Genomic DNA, 22797 nt, shown 5'->3' with positions numbered 1-22797 from the left:
CACACATAGACACACACACACCGCGCAAGCACGCACGCATGCACACACGGAGACACACATACACACACACACACTCTACAAACAGACGCACGCACTAAGGTATGATAATAGTAATGAATGGTGTAAAAATAAGCCAACACACACACACACACACACACACACACACTCTTCCCCCAGCTCATACTCTAGATACTTAGAAAGAGAAATCAACACAACAACACAACCATGGGATGGTGCTGATGATACTAAACACTGTACAGATATGAATATGTATACTGTGTGTGTAGGATGCTGACCCTCTGAGTGTGTGTGTCCCTCTCCAGGTGGAGTTGACGGGCAGCAGTGTGTTTGACTACGTCCACCCTGGAGACCATGTGGAGATGGCGGAGCAGCTGGGCATGAAGCTGCCCCCGGGCCGAGGCCTCCTCTCTCAGGGCAGCGCCACGGAGGACGGGGCGTCCTCCGCCTCCTCCTCCTCGCACTCCGAGACCCCAGAACCAGGTAGGCAACCCCCCGCGGGCAGGGGAGGGAAGGGGGGGAGAGGCGGAGGCTTCCCCTCTAAGGGCAGTGCCACAGAGGACGGCACCAGCTCAGACTCCTCCCACTCCTCCTCCTCTTCTCCTCCCCCCCCTCCTCCTCCCCTTCTTCGAGACCCCCTGAACCAGGTGTAATAAGTGTAAACATTAGAACAGAACTTTTCAGTTGGCTTGTTGGCTTGTACTGAAAGTTTTTTTTTTTTTTCTATGATTACTTGGCCCGTAGATGTTAGTTGTGTGTGTGTGTGTGTGTGTGTGTGTGTGTGTGTGTGTGTGTGTGTGTGCGCGTGTGTGTGCGCACATGTCTTTGTTTGTTTGTTTGTGTGTGTGTGTGTGTGTGTGTGTGTGTGTGTGTGTGTGTGTGTGTGTGTGTGTGTGTGTGTGTGTGTGTGTGTGTGTAATTACTTGGCACTTATGTGTTACGGGTGTGTCTGTGTGACATGATATGTCTGGCGAGCGTCTCCAGCAATGGCCCCCAAATTCTCACCGGGAGAAGAGAAGCTCCTACTGTACCACCGGCTTACCCTGCCTGCCGAATTTAATTAGTGGAATTGTATAGAAGAGAACGAATCAAGGGGGGACATTCCTCATTGGAATTCTTTGCAGGCCTGTTATAGACTTTGCCTTCCAAATGTTCCCATTTTCATTGTGTTGTACTGATGGTAATTTAAGTATTAGGGGAAAATCCATTTATAAATTAAACAAAATGACTTGATATCCATCAGTCCCTTAGTTCATCAGGCTGTTCAAACAGGGGGGAGATTGGCTGTGCCGGCCCCGGTCTTCAGAGACACGCCGTAATTAGATCGGCGGAGGATTTATTCTTTGCTGATTGGGGCTTTAAATTAATTGAAGTTCCACATTTGTGGTTTTGTCCTTTTTCCTGCCGTTTCTTCTCCCTTCCTTTTTTTCCGCCAAGAGATATTTCACACTGGCAGAGGGAGAGGAAGGAGGACAGACGAGGATTCCTGTCTTTGTATATTATGTGTGTGTGTGTGGGGGGGGGGCGGGGGGGGGGGGGGGGGGGGCGTGCGTGGGTGGGTGCGTGCGTGCGTGTGTGTGTGTGTGTGTATAGGAGAGTACTTCCCAATGTTAATTTCTCTGGCGAGGGACAGAGAGGAGGAATCTAATGAACGAGGGGTGTGTGTGTGGTGGGGGGGGGGGCGATGGGCTCCTGACATTGAGATTTATTTGTGTACACAGGGTCTCATTATGAATGGGCTGGACTAGCAGACAAAGGGCACCCAACGCTTTCCCACCTCCAACACTTCCTCTCTCCCCCTCTCCTCTCCTCCTTTCCTCTGCCCCTCTCCTCTACTCTCCTCCCCCTCTCTCCTCTCCTCTCCTCCCTCTCTCCCCCTCTCCTCTCCTCCCTCTCTCTGAGTGCCAAAGGAAAGAGAAAGAAGTCAGTGTTTCAGGGTTTAAGGGAACACCAGGCTGTTCTCTCCCTCTGACACACACACACACACACACACACACACACCCTTGTGTCTCAGCTCTAGCAGGGACGTGTCACGTCTCTCTGAGCCGTACCTGCAGGACAGTACTGTTATCAAGCCTCTAGTTTACATACCAACAGCTGGGACTCCTCTTCTGGTTCCCCCTCACCCCCCCCCCTCTCTCTCTCTCTCTCCGGGGCATGTCACTGGGTAATAAAGCTGTGGTAGAGGCAGGGTTTGACCTGGAGCTGCTGTAGTAACCTAGCGTAGCCTGGTGAACCTGCTGTTTGTCTACAAGGCTGCTCTGATGAAGGAGAGCGCCTGCCAGGTTAGATGCCGTTCCCCATACCGTCCCGTGCATTTACAATGAGCCCGTCCTCCCATTTCTACCTCCACCAGCGGGAGGATGTCATTAGAACATTGAAGATGAAATGGTTTTCTACTCAAACGGCTGCGGAGTGGGTGGAACGCCATGCTCCGAGTGGATCAGAGAAGGAACACCCTAGTGGGCTGATTGCTGGAAGAGTGGAGGCCTTAGAAAAGAAGCCAACCGAGACCCCCCCCTCCAACCCCCACCACAGGCCCCCGCCACCCAACACCACCCCCGCCCCCCAGGGGAAACAGTATACACCAGTTAGTCTGGCTGGCAGTAACACTCCTCACATATTTACATGGTGTTTTGTTGTCTAGTCAATATTCAGTAAACACATTGTGTAGAGAATGTTTGGAGGAGAGGCTTTGTTTGTTTATGCTGTAATATCCTACAGGCATCGGCGTCTTCTCCTCCTCCAATATGCTTCCATCCATCAGCCGCGTGCGGGGACCACAGGGGACTCATCTATTGATTGCTATTCCTTTTTACTCCCAGTAAAGTTCCACACAAGACAGGCCCGTGGAGCATGTCAGTACATGTTAATGTTGGAGGAAATTTACACACACACACACACACACACACACACACACACACACACACACACATGTGAAGGCGTTGGTGCACGCACACACACACACACACACACACAAACCCCTCCCATGTTAGTGTGTGACTAGCAGTAATGATATGTGACATTGTGACATTGATGCATATTTAATCATCCCTTCTTCACCGCTGGCCTCACAAGGGGATAGCATGAGGCCCCGGCCTGAAAGGACACTCCACTATCATACAATAAAGACACAAATACATCCACACAATATTGGATTATTTTGAAGTAGAATTATTAAAACTAAGTGGTTCATTATTTGTCACAACAGTGTAATTGTCCAAGGCTTTCGCTTATATAAGGATCATAAGTCCTTGATTATTGTTGCTAATTATGCTATTAGTGCAACAAAATTTGAATAATTCTTTGTAATTGCACACATTCATCATAATTACTAAGTTAGCCTGAGTTTATTGTCACCTAAGTTTTATGTCATTTACGGGACATTTGTCATTTGTATCCCAAGGACGGAGCTTTTCTGCATGCAGCTGTGGGCAGTAGAAGTGTGTGTGTGTGTGTGTGTGTGTGTGTGTGTGTGTGTGTGTGTGTGTGTGTGTGTGTGTGTGTGTGTGTGTGTGTGTGTGTGTGTGTGTGTGTGAGAACCCCTCTCCCAGTAGGTTAGACCTTTGGTTTGTGTGGTTACTTCTTTGGCCTATAACAGGTGTCTGCTGCATGTGACATTTGAAATGCAAATACAGCTCTTTGCCGAGAGCCCCAGAACCTATACCCTTGTCAAGCCAGAGCTCAACCCCCCCCCCCCCCACACACACACACACACACACACACACACACACACACACGCACTTGGGGGTTGGGCTGTATGCATGTGCAGAGAAGTGGGCTCTGGTCTTTCACAGGATGAAGAAGAGGCTTTCGTCACTTTTTCCACATTTTGTTGTGATAGACTCAATTTAAAATGGATTAAATTAAAAGAATTTGCCATCAATCCACACACAATACCCCAGAATGAAAACAGGTTTTTAGAAATTTCAGTAAATTTATTAAAATTGAAATACAGAAATACCTCATGTATATAAGTATTCAGACCCTTTGCTATGACACTCTTAAAAGTAGCTAAAATGCAAAAATGTCATCAACAAATCACACAGTAAGTTGAATTGAGTCCATCTTAATGCAAGGGTAATAGTTCATGTAATTTTGGAATTAATATCTTTGTTTTTCTAGGGTCTCTGATTTGCATAGGAATTAATTACACACTGTGTACCAAACTTAATGCTTTGTAGTAAAACCAAATAAACACATTTCCAGCTACTTTTTTTGCTGTATCACTTGAATTCATTATTGCAAACACAATTATGGATATGAGATAGATTATTTTCCATTAAGGGATTCTTTTTGGCCACTTGGTTATAGACCAATTTTGTAGAGTGATTGAGATGATGTTGTCCCATCGACTGTGCTTTTTCCTCTCCACCATTCAACTTTGTAGATTTTTGTAAGTCTCCCCAGGCCTCAGGGTCGCATTCCTGAGCAGTTTTGTTCCTCTCCATTTGCTCAGTTTGTATTGACAACCTGTTCCACACAGTGTGTAATTGATTCCTATGCAAATCAGAGACCCTATAAAAACAAAGATATTAATTCCAAAATTACATGAACTATTATCCTTGCATTAAGATGGACTCAATTCAACTTATTGAGTGATTTGTTGATGACATTTTTACATTTTAGCTCATTTTAAGAGTATCATAGCAAAGGGTCTGAATACTTATATACATGAGGTATTTCTGTATTTCAATTTTAATAAATTTACTGAAATTTCTAAAAAGCTGTTTTCGCTTTGTCACTCTGGGGTATTGTGTGTGGATTGATGGCTAATTCTTTTAATTTAATCCATTTTAAATTGAGTTTATAACACAACAAAATGTGGAAAAAGTGAAGGGGTCTGAATACTTTCCGAAGGCACTGTATAGGCACAATAAACATATGATGATACCCACACACATTAAAAATGTGCTCGAATTCATCAAATCTCAACTGTATGCCATACACAGAGTGAGAACACATTAAAACACTTTAAACAAAAAAAGAAATTAAGTTCAGGGTAGAAATATAGTAAAACAGAATTAGCCTTTTTCAAACTGCCAAGCTCTCATAACCCTAATTAGATTCCTCAGAGTACACAATGAGCAATCGCGGACTATTATTATTAGAATTTTCTTGAATTACTTTTTTTAACGAAGGCTGGAGGACTTGTATGAGGTGTTTACAATAGAACATGAACAATTAAGATAATGCCAGAATGACAGCATAAGAGCTCACTGCTCCGACGTGAAATATAACTCCCCTTTCATATCTCGCATATTCTAATATAATATCATGTCACAGCGTAGTCAAACTTCTGAGGGACACTCATCACATTTATGTCTAAGTATATTTTCTCACTGGTGTGAGTATGCAGAGATTTAAAGTCCTGTTGGTCAAAATAATTGTTAACTACCTGGTAGGAAATTATTCCTGGTGTGTTTAAGAGTGCACAAGCATTTGTGTGTGTGCGTGCGTGCTTGCTTGCTTCCGTGCATGCTTGCGCATGTGTGTGCGTGTGTGTGTGTGTGTGTGTGTGTGTGTGTGTGTGTGTGTGTGTATGATGGCCAACTCCTGTCCTGGGGAATAGGAGAGGGAAGCAGAAATGACCTCCACCTGTTCTTGTGTATTAATGTCAGCCAGGAGAGGAGAGAGGAGGGGAGAGTGTGTGTCTCTCCCAGTGTGGCTGGCCCTGTCCTCACCCTCCCAGCCCTGCTAGTCAGAGTGAGGGGGGAGAGGGGAGAGGGGGGGGGCTCTCCAGATAGACCTCCAGGAGATGTTTATACAGTCGCTCCTGTCTCCTGCCCCTGGCCAGACAGAGAGAGAATATGTGAGTTCCAGAGAGAGACCCCTAGCCACTAGCCCCTCCTGTAGATATGAGAGGACTGGGTTGGTTTAAGCAGTATGGTGATTGCTTCACCTTGCCTTGTCCTTACACCTACAGAGTCATCTCAGATCTGCAAGCGTAGGTAGACCTAGTTGGTGGTGTGTAAGGACTGGGGACCGGGGGGGGGGGGGTGGTTGGAAGGCACCCGAGCTCCTCAGAGAGGCCTAGAGGCTGAGATGACCCCAAGCTGAGACACTCACACTGAGCTATGGTGGCTGGTTGGGGTCATCTGAGGTGGAGAGGGAGCTATGGTGGCTGGTTGGGGTCATCTGAGGTGGAGAGGGAGCTATGGTGGCTGGTTGGGGTCATCTGAGGTGGAGAGGGAGCTATGGTGGCTGGTTGGGGTCATCTGATTTGGACAGGGAGCTACAGTGGCTGGTTGCGGTCATGTGTGCTCAGGTGTGATATACTCTCACACACAGGGCCTGCTGTCAGAGGAGTGCAGCTATCTACTGTTGCCTTATTTAAAGTCTGATGGTGTGCGTCAGACTGAGTGTGTGTGTGTGTGTGTGTGTGTGTTTGTGTGTGTGCATGCATGTCCATTGACAGTTGTTGGAACCACTATAGTTAAACCTGTGGTGTTGGGAGCAAAATTCATCTGTAACAGTAGTGCAGAAATGTGACACCACCAGCCATTTACTATTCTGACTATGTCAATACAATGAAGACTCTCCATTGAAGATGCTCTTGAGTCTAGTCTGTGTCTGGCTCCTGTTCACAGATCTAACACAGGGTAGAACATGACACACTGTGAGGTTATATACTGTCGTTTGTGACCGTGGATACCTACCTTATTGTCACACACACACACACACACACACACACACACACACACACACACACACACTGCCGTTGGTTATTCAAGGATGGCGTTTGGTTATTCTCTCTCACGTCTCCGTTTGATTAGGAATGTAAATCCAATCCCTTCATCCATCTGCCTCTCCGTCACCAGAAGGATGTTTTCAATTAAACAAACATCCATCTCTGTTGTGATGTTGTCCCTGCTTTCATCTACAGATACACCAGGGGAGGCCTCTGGAGGTAGAAATTGGAGGACGGGCACATTGTAATTCATGGAATGGAATAAGGAATGGTATCAAACACGTGTTGATATCATTCGTCATTCCATTTCATACATTACAATGAGCCCGTCCTCCGATTTCAACCTCCACCAGCCTCCACTGAGATGCATACATATAAACATACGCTCCACAGAGCTGCCAGTGTTTATACTGCTCACAATGTAAATGCCAGACTGTGGAAAAGAGGGAAATTGTTTGCGTCTTGTGTTTTTTTTTTGTTTTGTTTTTTGCTTGAGGAAATATGATATTTGCAGTCGCAATGTTTATTGTTATTTGAAACATGACTAGGACAGAGATTTCTGGATTTAGTGCTTTGATTCTTGATTCTGATGTGTTTGTTGTTGTGGTTTAACCACAGATCAGAGGGCTGCTGGGACTTGTGATGGTTGAAGATGTGGACGGTGGTTTGGTTTGGTATCAAGCGCAGGCAGTATGCTGGTGTTTATTCCATAGGGAAATCCCATAGGGGATCTAACTATACAAACCTGCAGCAGGCATTCTAACAACACATGACCCAGAGAGAAGGTCCTTCATAGTTTTTATATTTTTTGTGTTTTTTAATTTCATTTCACCCTTATTTTACAGAAATATACACTACTGTAGGTGTACATTTTGTTTTCCACCATACAAAAGATCCAGAAGACATTTCCAATAACTCATCTAGAAACACAAACAATCTGTAAAGCTTATGGGCATCCTCATTACGGTACCAAACTGATGTTGCACCAGGGGAGGCTGGTGGAGATAGAAATCGGAGGACAGGCTCATTGTAATGCATGGCATGGAATGAGGAATGGTATCAATGATTTACTGTACCCCAAGTCACCTGTCTGAGTCTCATAATTCAACACGTCAACACAAGTACTGTACTAACATTTTCCAAGTGGTAATTCCTGTTGATGTTTTTCTTGTTGAGGAGTCATAAGTCATAAGTTGCCTGGCAATTATGAAAGTAGCTATCTCTTCATCAGAGAGCGTCTATGTTAGGGCCTTAGACAAGGTGTTGATAAACTAGCCACCGTAAATAAAGTAGTATATCGCTCGCATAAGACAAATGTTTTTTAATCATCTGATGTGATCATTTGTCCCCAAGCTCTAACTTTAGTCTTAAATTAAATCACTCGCAAATACCATAACTTCATTTAAGAAAATGTCTCATCAATCGCCGTGGCTACAGAGACTTGATGTGACAGCCAGTCTTTGATAAAAAAAATGATTTACTGTTTTATTTTTCCTTACAAAGCACTGAATCTAATGTATACGCTATGTTATGCTAAAAGCTATAGTTTTTATCCAGACTTGGACAAGACTCTTTAGTCATAGTTTTCACTTATGAATATGAGACTGTGTGTTGATGAATTATGGCTTTTATTCTGCTTGTGTTATTAATCTAACATTCCCTGACAATAAGGTAATTTGTTTTTCTGTGTTTGTAGCTGTGGTCAGCAAAGCTGTGTGTGTGTGTGTGTGTGTGTGTGTGTGTGTGTGTGTGTGTGTGTGTGTGTGTGTGTGTGTGTGTGTGTGTGTGTGTGTGTGTGTGTGTGTGTGTGTGTGTGTGTGGTGGGGGGGGGGTGTGCATGCGTGCGTGCGTGTTGGTCTCTTAATCGTCTTATGTTTTTTATCAATTCTGTCACTTACAGTTGACAGTTCTGTGCTTAATTATAAATGTTTGTTCTTGATGCTGTTTAAACGTCAGACAAGAAAGGTGTTAGTTTCTCTGAAAGCCGACACCTCAGCCACTTTGAACCGTAATTATGACGGTTGCAGGTGCAGGCAATTATTGAGTGTTTGTGTGTGTGTGTGTGTGTGTGTGTGTGTGTGTGTGTGTGTGTGTGTGTGTGTGTGAACACCTCTGACAGGGCTTGACTCTACATGAACACTATAGCATTTGTCTTTAACCCTCGTTAAGAGCTGCTGTCAAACTCCCATCTCCTACATTTAGTAAAAAAAAAAAAAAAAAGGACTTCAATCACATTTTTTAAAAGTGTTTCCCCCTTGTCATCATCATCATCCTCGCTCCTGAGCTCTGCCGTATCAAACCGCTCTACGGCTCCACCATCCATACGCTAAACAATCCCCAAAGAGGAACAAAAAAGCTAATGACAGCTTAGCCGGCCTAAAAGATTGAAAATTCTGTCACGAGGAGAGAACAAGATCACTGGGAAGAAGGAAGCGTCAGAGCTTTGAGGAGACAAAGGCAGGATCAAGCGGTCTCCTGACTATTAGAAGCCAGTTTTATTTAAGCTTATTTGGGCAGATAAGGTTGTCAGAAAGGGCTTTTTATCAGTGTGGGGTAAAAGGAGGAGGGGGGGGGGGACCAGGAATTACCTCTCCTCTGTTCCCAGGGAAGGGCATGGGAGCGTGCGCTACAGTGCTTTGTGGGAAGCTTTTGATAAAGCTGCCGACATCTCCACGTGTTTTCACACAGAAACACTCTGGAGTTCAGAGTTCCGCTGCTCCTCTCTGATCAAGAGAGTCATACTGTCGACCTAAACCAGGGAGACCTGTTGGTCATACAGTGTAGTGGGTACAGTACATTTTCGTAGCGTAAGAAAGCTGGTCATTTCAATATTCATTACATTTATATTGCTGCGTAATTCAAACGGTGAGAGGTGGAGAATCAAAGGCCTAAACCAGGACGACCAGTTGGTTTCATAGTGGTCTTTGGGTTTTTTTTTACGTTACGACAAGATTGCTGTTTGAATATTAAAGATTGATGTGTAATTCAGATTTTAATCGAAGAAGATGGAAAAACAGGATGAGAATGACACGTTCTGTTTAAAGAAAAAGAAAGGGAAAAAAAGCAATTGACTTATTCTCAATTTGTCGGGGATGACAAGGCCCTGTCCCTTTGAATCTATGCAGAGGGGCGGAATATCAAATATTAAACACCAAACCTGTTGACAGGAAACACAAACAAATAAGTCATACTGTTCCACTAAGGCTCATCTCAACATAAACCGCCCTCCTGAATAAGAACATGGCGGGAGACAGCCTATCAGACATGAAATATTGGGATGTCTGAGTTATGCTGCTATAATGGCTAACCCGGCGCTGCTCTGGTATTCTGGCTGATTTCCATACGCCAGGCGGGTCAGTGTGTTTCACAGGCATTTATTCATAGAAATAGGAAAACGCGCAATCTAACTAGGTACTCGGGGTCCAGCAGCCTTTTAAATGCATCTCTTAGATCATTCTGCGGAGTAAATAATGGGCTTATTTGCAGCTTTGTGTGCTGTTTAGACTGGCCTCCTCTCTTGGAGGAGCTGGATGGCTTTTGTTGCTCCAGATTCCCTCTCTATATTTGTGTTTAACTATGGTGGTATAAAGCCTTGTGTGAGATAAGGTGGCTAACAGCAAACAGGTTCTCCTCCCAATAAACTGGGGAAATTATCTTTCCTGCTTTTCCTCGCTGACACAATTTGTCAAACCTGCTGATAGGAAACAAATTCTATTCATAAGAACCCACCCTCCCCCGCCTGCCCGCCCGCCCCCCCCTTTTCCCTCCTCCCCGTCTCCCCCCCTTGCCTCCCCCTCAGCTCCAGTGCGATTCGGTAGCAATTCAATTATAGTTTTGCGAGATAGTGAGCCCGGAGAGGGAATCCGGGTCTGACAAGAAATATGACAGGACAGTTACTGAGTGTTTATGCAATTAAACTTTCCCTGACAATACCTGGCGAATGATGAATGCCCGTACGGAGGTGTGTGTGCACAAGCAGCGCCCCGTAAGGATTGCACATTTTTCATTATTTTTGCAGCTGCTCTGATCTTCCGGGGCCTGGCCGAGAGCATCGCTGTAGAGAGGAGAGGAGGAGGAGAGGAGGAGAGGAGAAAGAGGGGAAGGGTGGGGAAGAGGAGAGGGCATAGAGGGATATTTTAGGGAACGGGTTGGGGGAAAGGTTTAGGAAACTAAACAAATGGAGAGAAAAGGAACGAGAGGAGAAGAGGAAGAAGGTGTGTAGGAGGAAAGTGATTGTAGAGAGATTGTGTAGAGGGGGGGTGGGGGGAATGAAGGAGGGAATATGATAGGAAATAAAGTGAGAGTTTGAAGGAGAGAGGAGGGGAAGGAGAGAGAAGGGGAACGAGAAGAGATGAGAGATGGAAGAGAGGAAGGGTTAGTCGGGAGAGAGGGGTGAAAATGTTTTGGAGAAAACTTGTTTTATTGTTGAGAATAATATTCCTCAGAGAGGATAAGAGCTCTGTGAGGTGATTATGTATTTGATTTTCAACTTTTATGAAATTCTTCTGCGTATTTCTTCAGTCGCTCAGAGCAGATAGGAATGCCTGAAGACCTGAAGCTTCAACTGTCAGCGTCGCCAGCCACAACAGTTTGGTCAGGAGAGATTATCACACATACATACGCAGTATAAAAATGGTGTTCTGTGTACACATACATTAACCAATCCATTTCTCAGCCAGGTTGCATTTGCATTTGTTATCAGACAGTGGGAGACAAATTCAGATCCGTATTTTAATAGCATAGAAATTATTTCAAAGCTACTCTTTATCTAATAGGATCAGAATAATTCTTCATCAGAGAGACTGACAATATCTACAGGGAATGGCAATATTAATAATTGCATGATGGTGTGTAGACTACAGCCCACTCCTGCGGGAACCATTTCACAATGTGCTCATTCTTTAATAAAATATACGTCCAGATTTGTGGGAGCTAGCTCTGAACAACCTAGCCCCTTCATCCTATCTCCAGCTCCTTAATCGCTGCGGTCTTCAAACGCCTATTAAACAGAAAGGGAACAAAGGCGCGAGGAACAGGAGTGTTGAACACAAACACACATGAATAAAACACACCACGTCTGTTCTGAATAAAACACACCACGTCTGCTCTGAAGAAAAGATCGCGTTTAACTAGCTGAGCCAAAACTCTGTGATCTCAGAGGCTCCACCTGCTCAGCAGAGAACAAAGTAACAGGAAATACCATATCACTTTAATACTAAGTCATGGTGATATTCGATAGTAATACTTCACTTATAATTGTGTACTAACATTGTAATTCATGTTCAGGTTTCAAGCTAATTAGATTTAAGTGCAAAACACACCCTACAGAAGGAAGAGTTTTTAATATAAAAACATAAAAGAGAAACATGATATCATATCAGTTTTTAGTTGACAGACTAAAGACAAAAAGAAAACAGTGTTGTATATTTATTTAGTAATTGCTGTCATTTTCTATAGTCATGGTAATATTCAATGTAAAAGGAGTTGTGAAATTAAAAAGTCACTTATCCTAGTTGTTAAACATGGAGTTCACTTTCTTCATCAATATGCCGACGTTAAGATGTTCCATTAGAGGTGGTTGCGACCTTGTCTAGACGTTCTTTGTCTAATTTGTCACAACCATCTCTTGTTATCAGCCATACATTCATAGACACACACACACACACACACACACACACACTCTGTGAATTTCTATGAGTGTATTTGGCAATGGCAGCATTCCTCAGAGAGCATTGCAATCACACACGCAGGTTTGTCCAGATAGCACAACTAAGGTGAGGTGTTTCCTTTTAATTAGTTATTTGTCCTTCAAACACTAAAGTTTCCCTCCTCCACTCGTTCTATCCGTTCCTTCTCCACAGATAATTAGGCCCTATAGTTTGGCTAATTCCACAGGAGAACTGCTTGTAGACACCTGCTTCTTTTGTATGGATAATCTTTGTCTTGTAAGATTCTGTCCCCGAAGACGACCCGCTCCTCGTGAAGAATGAGAAAATGTCTCTTTCTCCCTACAGTGGCCTCCTCTGCTCTGCAAAAAATGTTTAATTGTATGCGTACAACACACACACACTCACACACACACACACACACACACACACACACACACTCTCACACAAACACACCATATCTCTCACTCTCACACACACACACACACACACACACACACACACACACACCATATCTCTGGCTCTCATACACACACACACTCTCTCACACACACACTCCCCCTCTCTCTCTCTCTCTCTCTCTCTCTCTCTCTCACACACACAAACACACACACACACACACACACACAGACGGCAGCGTTGATAGGGAGGTGTTGATGGTTTTAGGTGTGTGTGGACGTGAGGCTGGGGAAAGTAATCCTATTAATTCAAAGTGAATAACAAAGACTCGCAGGCCTTCTCCCATGTCGTTCCATTTATTCAACCTGCTCCTGTTTTGTTCTTCCATCATCATTATATTCCAAGTCAGATCGGCGCTGATTTCCTGGAGGACTTGTGTACCTCGGCCTGACTTACAGAACAACGGAGCCGGGGTAATTCCCAGCTATTCCTCTGGGGGGTGTGTTCTCTGTTTTTTTCCAAGGACATTTTTATTACAAAGCTGATGGAATTTGCATATTAATTCATTTCTTTCAATTTTTAAGATTAAATGTTGTCAACATGTATCAGTGCAAGGCTTTGACAGAGCTGATGAAATGGGTCAGTCAAGCTTGAACATAACAGAGTTAAGCAGCCATCTGTAGCCCCCCCCCCCCCCCAGTGCTGTGCACCGCGCTGTCTCTCCTGCAACTTGATTAAAGAAAAGGACTTTGACTGGGGAGGGGCCGCGAGAGAAGAGGAATAGGAGGAGGAAGAGGGGGAAGGCTAAAATGATATGCCAAATTCTATCAACCGGCTTTGAAGGCTTTCTCCCAAATCAGAACCCCATTAGAGGCTCTCGATTCATAAAGTGCGTTTCCGTGTCGCGGGCTTTGGTGTTTGGTGTTCCAGGGAAACGACCTCTGACCCCCTGAGGTTCCGCCTCTTTTCGATGACATGTTCCTGCCTGTCTTTGTAGTGAATGAATTCTTCTCTAAATCAATTTTTTGGTTATGATGAATAGGTTTCCTCAATGTTTTTTGGATTCCCCCCCCCCCCCCCCCCCCCGCCCATAGACAGACCATCTGGGCTCGGAGCCTCACCCATCTATCCTCATTCTGAATCAGCCATGAGTGAAGTCCACTATCCTCTATGATAATGGACGTTTCCTCAGTACATTGATTAACTTAGCCAGGAGAAAAATGTGCCGCCATGAATAAGTTAAATTGATACAAATTCCAATCCATTGCTCTTCCGTCTCCTGTCGCTAGTGCTGCCTTCGGGAGGCATCATGGCAGCAGAATCAGTGTTTATCTAGCTGGTCTTGTTCATTAGTTCTGACTGGAGTCTCCGCCATGACAAGTGTTATTGCTGTTCCCTCCTGTACACCTGCTACGTTTGATCTCCATTAACCACGCACGCGCACACACACACACACGCACACACATACACACACACCCTCCCCTGTGTCTGATCAGCAGTGGGCTGGAAATACTCCCCCTAGAAGCCATGGTTCCACACACACACATCTGCGCATCATGATGTCATATTCAGGCACACTTCCACTCCTCCCTTGCCTGCCACACATACACGCACACACACACATACACACACACTCCTGGGTGGGTGGGTGAGTGCACCGCTCAGCGTGGACACGGGGCCTCAGTGACCTGCAGCAGATAAGAAGTGGCCGCGTGTCACTGTGTCACCTGACATTAGCATACTTGTAATGGATGGATCTTGTCGCCCCGGGCAACCCCCACAGAGAGGCATGCTGGAGATGGCTGGGAGGTCACGGGGTTATCTGACCACAGGCTGGAGATCTTAGCTCAGACAGGAGGGAGAGGCACAGAGGGACTGTGTGTGTGTGTGTGTGTGTGTGTGTGTGTGTGTGTGTGTGTGTGTGTGTGTGTGTGTGTGCGTGTGTGTGTGTGTGTGCACGTGTGTGTGTGTCTGCGTGTGTGCGTGCGTGCGTGTGACCACAGAGGGTTATCTGACCAGAGGGAGGAGATGTCAGGGAGACATCGTTGACAGGGCAGGAAGCTTTAATCTCCACTGGAGATGGTGGAGGCTGTTTGTGCCTGGAGGACTACGAACTCCTACGTCTATCAGGACAGCCCTGTGTTCCCCCCCTTAGTACTAGGCCAACATGAACTCATACCTTCAATAGCTGCTCTCATACTGTACACCACGGGAAGCTGGTGGAGGTAGAAATCAGAGGACGGGCTCATTGTAATGCATGGCATGGAATGAGGAACGGTAACAAACACGTGTGTTTCTACCCCCCACCAGCCTCCACTGGTACATACCCGGGAGCCTTCCTGGACCAGAGTGGGAGACCCCTTGATCTAGTAGGATAATCAGGAGCGGTGGAGTTAGGGTGTTGAACTGGTGCATCACATGTATTTTTGTGGCAGTAGCATTACTTCGATTCCGACATGTAGATCTGTAAACTTTCTGTTGAAAAGATAAACTTTCGCATATCATGTTTTTATTATTGAACTCTTTTGGCAAGGCTACAATGTATTCTTTTTAACACATTTAATTGAGTAGTTTTAATCAACACTCATAAAATCATAGTTACTCAACCCTTGTCTTTTTTTTTATTTTTGTTGATGGACTATTTGGCTGCGGCAGTTGGTTGTTTGGAATGCTAAGTGAATCCGAAGGGAAATACAGCCGCATGTCAATTTGAGGTAAACCGCTCTTCAATTAGAGCACTTTGAAAGCCTTTACAACTGTGGTTGTAATTATCGCCTCACTCTTCAGAGCCTTTCAGACGCGTTCTCACCTTCTAATTGATCTGCACTGTTTATGGTTGTTAACAACGTTTAATCCCTCCGTTCGGCTCTGAACACACCCCCGTATTTAGAGTTTTTCGCTGCACCCACTAACATGCTGACTCAGGCTGGGGTTGTCTTTTAGAGGAATTAGCTCTTTAAAAAGAGAGGGAAATAATTAAATGTTTGGTTGTTATTAATGTTGAATCGTTTTGGCTGTGGCTGTGGTATCATTTACTAGGCTTCTCAATTTAGGAGGAATTGACTCTAAAAGAGGGCTGTTTTTTAGAGCATGTTTTGCTTGAAATCACTGGCAGTCTTTTTTTTACAGCAAATGCTTCGGACTGCTACTTTTATGCTACAAACTCATTAAATAGTCTTTTTTTTTTTTCATGGTTTTGGTCTCACTATATTAACTGTCCATGTTTTGGTGAAAATATGTATTTTCTCTCCAACAATTAACTTCATAACTCGCTTCGGGAGAAAATATTGCAAGCTATTTGAGAGAATATTGTGGCCCTATATATGTTCTTATTTATCTTAATTCACCTTCAGAGTGAATGGATGTATGTGAAATCACCAAAGTGGGCCCGCCGCAAATTGTGATGGAGAGAGGAGCGAGTTGCCATGGAAACCCGACCATTTCTCTATATTGTATTAGAAGCTAAGAGGTGCCTGTTGAGAGGGTCTCGGGGGAGGTCTGGTAGAGAAGGCACCACTCCAGGACATTATGGGATGGATGTTACACTCCCCGACACTGTCTAGCAGTCTTAGGTGGATGACAATCATGTAGAAACGGCACCTGAGCCTGCTTCTCTCAATGGTTCTTATAACACACACACACACACACACACACACACGCATGCCCACACGAGCACACACACACATACAAACACACACACACACATACACACTAGATTCCAGTCAGAGTAGCTGTAAATTATTATTTGATGTTTAGTTGAATGTGTCACAGAGGAAAATTATTATTTTGTTCCTCTAAACTGAAATTATGCATTATTTAGCTGTATATGTTTAATACCTGTCTCTCTCTCAAACACACACACACACACACACACACACACACCAGAAACACACACACACACACACACACACACATACAGAGGCAGGCAGTAGGAGTGGACGAGGGGGGACAGACAGAGATGACGCAGGAGGACAAGGTGTCTGGCTGCATTTACCCTGTCATCCTCTCATTATGAAAGCTGCCAACGCAAGTCCCGCTCTATATACTTCGTATCCCACACACACACACACACACACACACACACACACACACACACACACACACACACACACACATACTCTTGCTATATTGAAAAATCACCCTGTACCTCTCAATATGGAAGCAGCCTGTGGTGGCTTCCAATTAGCACAGGTCCTGGTGGATGATCTATCATTACTAATGCACAGGGAGACGCCCCCATGCATCAGCTATAGGCCAGACAGGGACCTCCACCACCAGAGCAGAGGACAAGGCCACACACACACACACACACACACACATGCATGCACTCTCTCTATCACACACACAGACACAGACACACACACACACACACACACACACACACACACACACACAATCTCTCTAGCACACACTCTTGCTAGAGGGAGCCTGCCTGGGCCACGGGCTACATACTCTATCTTGATTTATCGGTCCCTTAAAAACGCTTGACGTTCTGAATTGGTACTAATATTTATATAAATGTAAATTGAGTAATATTAGTGGGAGTTTGCGAGGCTGAGGGCTACAAGTCATACAGAGAGACGTTAGCGTGCCTGTGTGTTAGCTACTGTAGCTGTGTGTCTGGGCAGTGTGTGTGTGTGTGTGTGTGTGTGTGTGTGTGTGTGTGTGTGTGTGTTAGCTACTGTAGCCGTGTGTCTGGGCAGTGTGTGTGTGTGTGTGTGTGTGTGTGTGTGTGTGTGTGTTAGCTATCGTAGCTGTGTGTCTGGGCAAGCAGGCTGGCAGCTTGCTAAGCTCTCCCTAGTGTGTGGGGGAGAGGTTTCATGGATGTGGTTGTCAGAGTGAGGGGGCCAGAGGGGGGGTGGGTGGGTGGGGGGTGGCAGTGGGGGGCTAAAGAACTGCCAGCGGGTTATTGATGGTCAACACTCACCACACGGAAAGTAATACTTTTAAAATGTCATCACTCTCATCCCTGAGATGGTTGGCTCCTGAAGGCTCTCATCAGGAAAATGAAGCACGGCACTCTGACAACGCATAAATAAGGAGCGCAAATTATTATTTGTCCTTTTGAAGGAGTCGTCTTTTAAAAGGTGTCATTTCTTTCTGCAACATTCAGGTTTCAAAGATATTGTCTTACAGTTTTAAGCTTTCACTCCGAAATGCTTTGGTCATTTGTGATTTACTGGTCCTTAATAATTCATCATTTTGATACATAATACAATGTATATTCACATTATCATAAGGTATAGGCCACTATAATATATAGGCCAGTATAATATCAACATAAAAATGCATTTATCTGAATACATCAATTTGATCACATGGTTAGGCTGTAATCGCTCTATACTATACATCTATTACCGTGGTACTTCAAGGGTACTTCACGCGTCATAAAAGATATATACGCTATATGCTATATCATTATTCTCCAAGTATCAAGGCTGTTCATTGGCTAAACTGCTTTTTCTGTAGTAACATTTAAAACCATTGGTCTATCTAGGAACACTAATTGTCCCCAGTGCCTCTCTGGGTATTGATCAGTCTGGGATTTCCAACAAGCTCCATATGAACGTTAGGTTGATGAAGAAACAGCCTCTACATTATCCTCAGTCAGATGAAGAAAGGAAAGTACTGCAATGACGTCCGTCCGTGTATGAGTTGTAAATTGCTGTTCCATAATTCACACACCTATCATAGCCACTACTATCTAGTTCACTGGTGAAACACACTAAGCACACACACGCACCCACCAGAAACACATACAGCAGACAGACACACACACATGCACATGCATGCACACACACATACACACACACCAGAAAAACACACACACACACACACACACACACACACGTACTCACACACCAAAAACACACGACACAAATGACCCTGATGCAGCTTCAGTAGTCCTTGGGGTGAGAGAGAGAATGGCGTGTCTTTAAAGCGTGGCTGGTGCCTGGTGCACTGTGGCTGGCTAATGAAAACACTCAGTTCTAAGAGCCTCTGATCTTGTGTTTTAGTCCAATAGAACAGAGCGGCTGACTGACAGCTATGATCTAAAGCAGTTAAGTGTGAGTTTTGATCTTTCTGCCTTTGATTAAAACTAATGAGCTCACTTAATTCAAAATGGGAATCTGTGATAAGAGAAATAAGGTTGATTTGATTGGATTAGAGTGGCAAATTAAACTCTCGGAGAGCTTCAAGTTTGTGCTTATATTATAGTGTATTAAAAAGCGGCCGGCGTATTCCGGGCTGCTGTGTTAGATGATGAGAACAATTTCATAGTAATTCATATTTAATCAGAAGAAATGAAATGACTAAATATAACATGGCTGAGGCCTTCTCCCCGGAGTGATAAAGAACTAGTTAGATTTTAAATGACATTTAATTTGTGTCCCTCAGAAAGAAAAGAAAAAGACGCCTGATGAAAGAGAATGGCAGCACCCCCTCGCTCCTCACCCCACTCCCTCCCTCCTGATCATATTGTTTCCGGTCCCTAGCCAAGCCAAAGTTACATCAGCCCTGTTGTATGCAGAGCAGCAGAAAACCTGATTTTCCAGGTGTTGTGCTGTTTCTGGTAATCCTATTTCAGTTTAATCTCCTAGTCTTGTCTGTCCGTGCTTCTGCTCTTTAATCTCCTAGTCCTGTCTATGTCTCCTTCGCCTCCTGTGTTGCCTCATCGGTGTGGCTGCGTGATGGTGATGGTGGTTGGAGGGGGGGGGGTTTCACACCTCTAAAATAAAGTGGTCTTTGAGGACCCTACCCCCATCCACCACACACACACACACACACACACACACACACACACACACATACACACATACATACATACATACATACATACATACATACATACATACACATACACACGCACGCACGCACACACACACACATATACACACACACACACACACAGTCATTTGTCAGTAGTCAGTAGTCATGTCCTTCCTGCCCAGGGGTCGGTCCACCCCTGGGCAGGAAGGACATGGGGGCGGGGCCAGCCTGTCTCCTCCTGTACTGGCCCTGTGTGACGGATGCCATGTTATGAATATGCATCTGATTAAGGCCTGATCAGCTACACATGCTGACTAATGGACACTTTCACCTCTGTCTGGTAGATACCCTTGTTGTGCTGTGTGTTTACCACACACATCTCGTTTGGGTACATGTTTCTGTGTGTTACAATACACATACAATATACCTGTCTCACCTGTTCATTTTAGGCGGGTGTGAAGCAGGAGAGGCTGGTGGAGGTAGAAATCAGAGGACGGCTCATTATAATGCATGGAACGGAATGAGGAATGGCACCAATACCAATTCCCTTTCCTTTCCATGCATTACAATGAGCTGCCTCCACCAGCCTCCCTTGCTAGCTACAGTACATGGTATGTTGAATCCACTTGTTGAGGATGCTTAACTACGCATGTTTAGGAGAGAATAGATATCCCTTTGTTTAGAACTAGATTTAGATCAGGGAAACCACAGTACTGTGCAGGGTAACTAGAATGCACTGGTTGGAAATCCTTGAAATGAGAGTCTTTGTTGAAGTGTGACAGTGGTAGTGACATGGTCATTGGACTGAGGAGCTTTCTGTCTCTGTTCGTTCATGCTGAGTAACACTCATACCACATTAATAACAGCAAGAAATGATCATTTCGGTGAAAGTCACTCAATATAATAAGAGCATTCCTAACTCTGTTACACCAAAATAGATATCTCTGTGTTTAGAATTAGAGTGGTTGGCTTCATAGACAATGTTGAGTGAGTGAGTGAGTGTGTGTGTGTGTGCGTGTGTGTGTGTGTGTGCGTGCGTGCGTGCGTGTGTGCGTGTATCACAGAAGAGTGAATCACAGATAATAGCTATTCCTTTAACTAAATAGCAAATTCCACTTCATAGTAAACACAATATTTGAGCTCAACGAAGAGAAACATACAAACGTACTTGACTTTTTAACTGCTACTAAAAACGTTCAATTACAGTGTTACACCAAGCATAGGTTGTTTGCTGTTAAAAGAACATAATTAAAAACATGGTCAAACTTTTATTGGCAGTGTGTTTTCTATTTTATTGAGGTGTGCTGCTTCTCCCATTAGAGGGTTACCACAAGGATATGATAGAAACTCAATGAGAAGTTGTTATTACAGCCAATCTTACTGGGCTGGGGGTTTTAATATCACCCTCCTCTCCTGAGGGGCTTCCTAGACACACACATGTACCCGGGCAGGCAGTGAGTGTATTGGACAGATAGTGGGGTGTACTGGACAGGTAATGTAAAGTAATTGGATGTGTGTGTTTGCTCCCCCACAGTGGAGTCCAGCAGTCCCAGCCTATTGGGGCCAGACAACCTTCTAGAACGTTCCTTCTTCATCAGAATGAAGTCTACACTGACCAAGAGAGGAGTCCACATCAAGTCTTCTGGTTATAAGGTAAGACTGACTAGATATAGCAGGAGTCCACAGGTCCAATAGACCCGAGGAGGCTCAGAGGATTTCTGCCTCCACCAGCCTCCCCTGCAATAGCCCTGGGGTCCACATCAAGTGGTCAGGCTATAATGGAAGATTGACTATCCTAGGAGCCTAGCTGCCCAAAGGTCCAATAGACTAGCCTGTAGCAACCTAGCGTGCCTGAGCTCCAATAGCCCATAGCAGTGGCCCAGCCCTGCAGTAAGAGAGGTTCTAGACTCTGACCACCAGGAATGGAAGTCAAGAGGGTGAATACACACTCTCTCTTTCTCTCGTTCGCTCACGATTAGGAACTGCCTCTGTGTGACTACTCCCACCCCGTACACTGATGTACCTGACATGCATGTCCATCCTGAGTTTCACATTCTATAAGCTTTATTTTCATTTGTAGCTTTTAACCGAATGTTTTTTTGTTCTTGTATATTGTGAAATGTTGGTATGTGTTTCAGTTCGTGTTTAAGCATGACAGGTAACAGATGGATGTTTTAACGTGTGTATATGTATATATAGAGCAGAGTCATGCAGGTTCAACATTAACTTGATAAGCTAATATCATAATATATGCCATTTAGCTGACTTACATTGCAGTGAGTGCATACATTTTTCAGTATATATCGTCCCGGCGGGACCATATATACTGTTGCTAACACATAAGCTGTGTGACTTGTGGAGGCTTTGGGTGTAGAGGTAGGGGATCAGGGTGTGTTTCACACACACCTACCTTTGCTATCTGAAGATCACTCTCTCCATCTCTCTCTCCATCTCTCTCTCTCTCTCTCTCTCTCCATCCCCAACTCCATCTCCTTCCTGTATGGTTAGGCCCTCTAGCATAGGGTTTAGAGTATATCCCATGATGGTTAGTCCTCAGCTAATGCATGTTGTGCACCGGAATGGGATCGGAACCAACCACCAAACATATTATTACAATATGCAAACAGCATATTAATCCAATGTAATTGCATGATTACTACACAGGTCATCTAAATCTACTAGTTGTAATGTCTGTCCATGTTGGGTAACACAAATAGAAGAGTTTGCCTTTTATGCCATATGCCACAGCATGAAGCTAGGCTAGCCACAGCATGAAGTGAGGAAGGTAGGCTAGCCAGAACATGAACCATAGGCTAGCCACAGCATGAAGAGAGGAAGCTAGGCTAGCCACAGCATGAAGAGAGGAAGCTAGGCTAGCCACAGCATGAAGAGAGGAAGCTAGGTTAACCACAGCATGAAGCTAGGCTAGCCACAGCATGAAGAGAGGAAGCTAGGCTAGCCACAGCATGAAGAGAGGAAGCTAGGTTAACCACAGCATGAAGCTAGGCTAGCCACAGCATGAAGAGAGGAAGCTAGGTTAACCACAGCATGAAGCTAGGCTAACCACAGCATGAAGAGAGGAAGCTAGGCTAGCCACAGCATGAAGCTAAGCTAACCACAGCATGAAGCTAGGCTAACCACAGCATGAAGTGAGGAAGGTAGGCTAGCCACAGCATCAATATTCACACATGCAATATGCACGCATGCAGACATCACTGGGCCAGACAAGGACAGGCAAGCTTATCTTACATT

General features: G+C 44.7%; 1 protein-coding gene across 1 annotated transcript in view; it reads left to right on the top strand.

Annotated features, from left to right (window-relative positions):
- The window catches only part of npas3 (neuronal PAS domain protein 3), a gene marked incomplete at both ends in the record, with an annotated part of 230156 nt that overhangs the window by 194625 nt on the left and 12734 nt on the right, over positions 1 to 22797 (top strand). The window contains 2 exons of the mRNA XM_083682974.1: positions 324 to 501; positions 21080 to 21198. Of these exons, the coding sequence (XP_083539100.1) occupies positions 324 to 501; positions 21080 to 21198 (297 nt within the window). The remainder of the gene's footprint in view (positions 1 to 323; positions 502 to 21079; positions 21199 to 22797) is intronic.

This window comes from Argentina silus (assembly GCF_951799395.1).
Source record: "Argentina silus genome assembly, chromosome: 13".
Taxonomy (NCBI): domain Eukaryota; kingdom Metazoa; phylum Chordata; class Actinopteri; order Argentiniformes; family Argentinidae; genus Argentina; species Argentina silus.
Note: the sequence above shows the minus strand (reverse complement) of the source record. Positions and strands in the feature narration are given on the sequence as shown.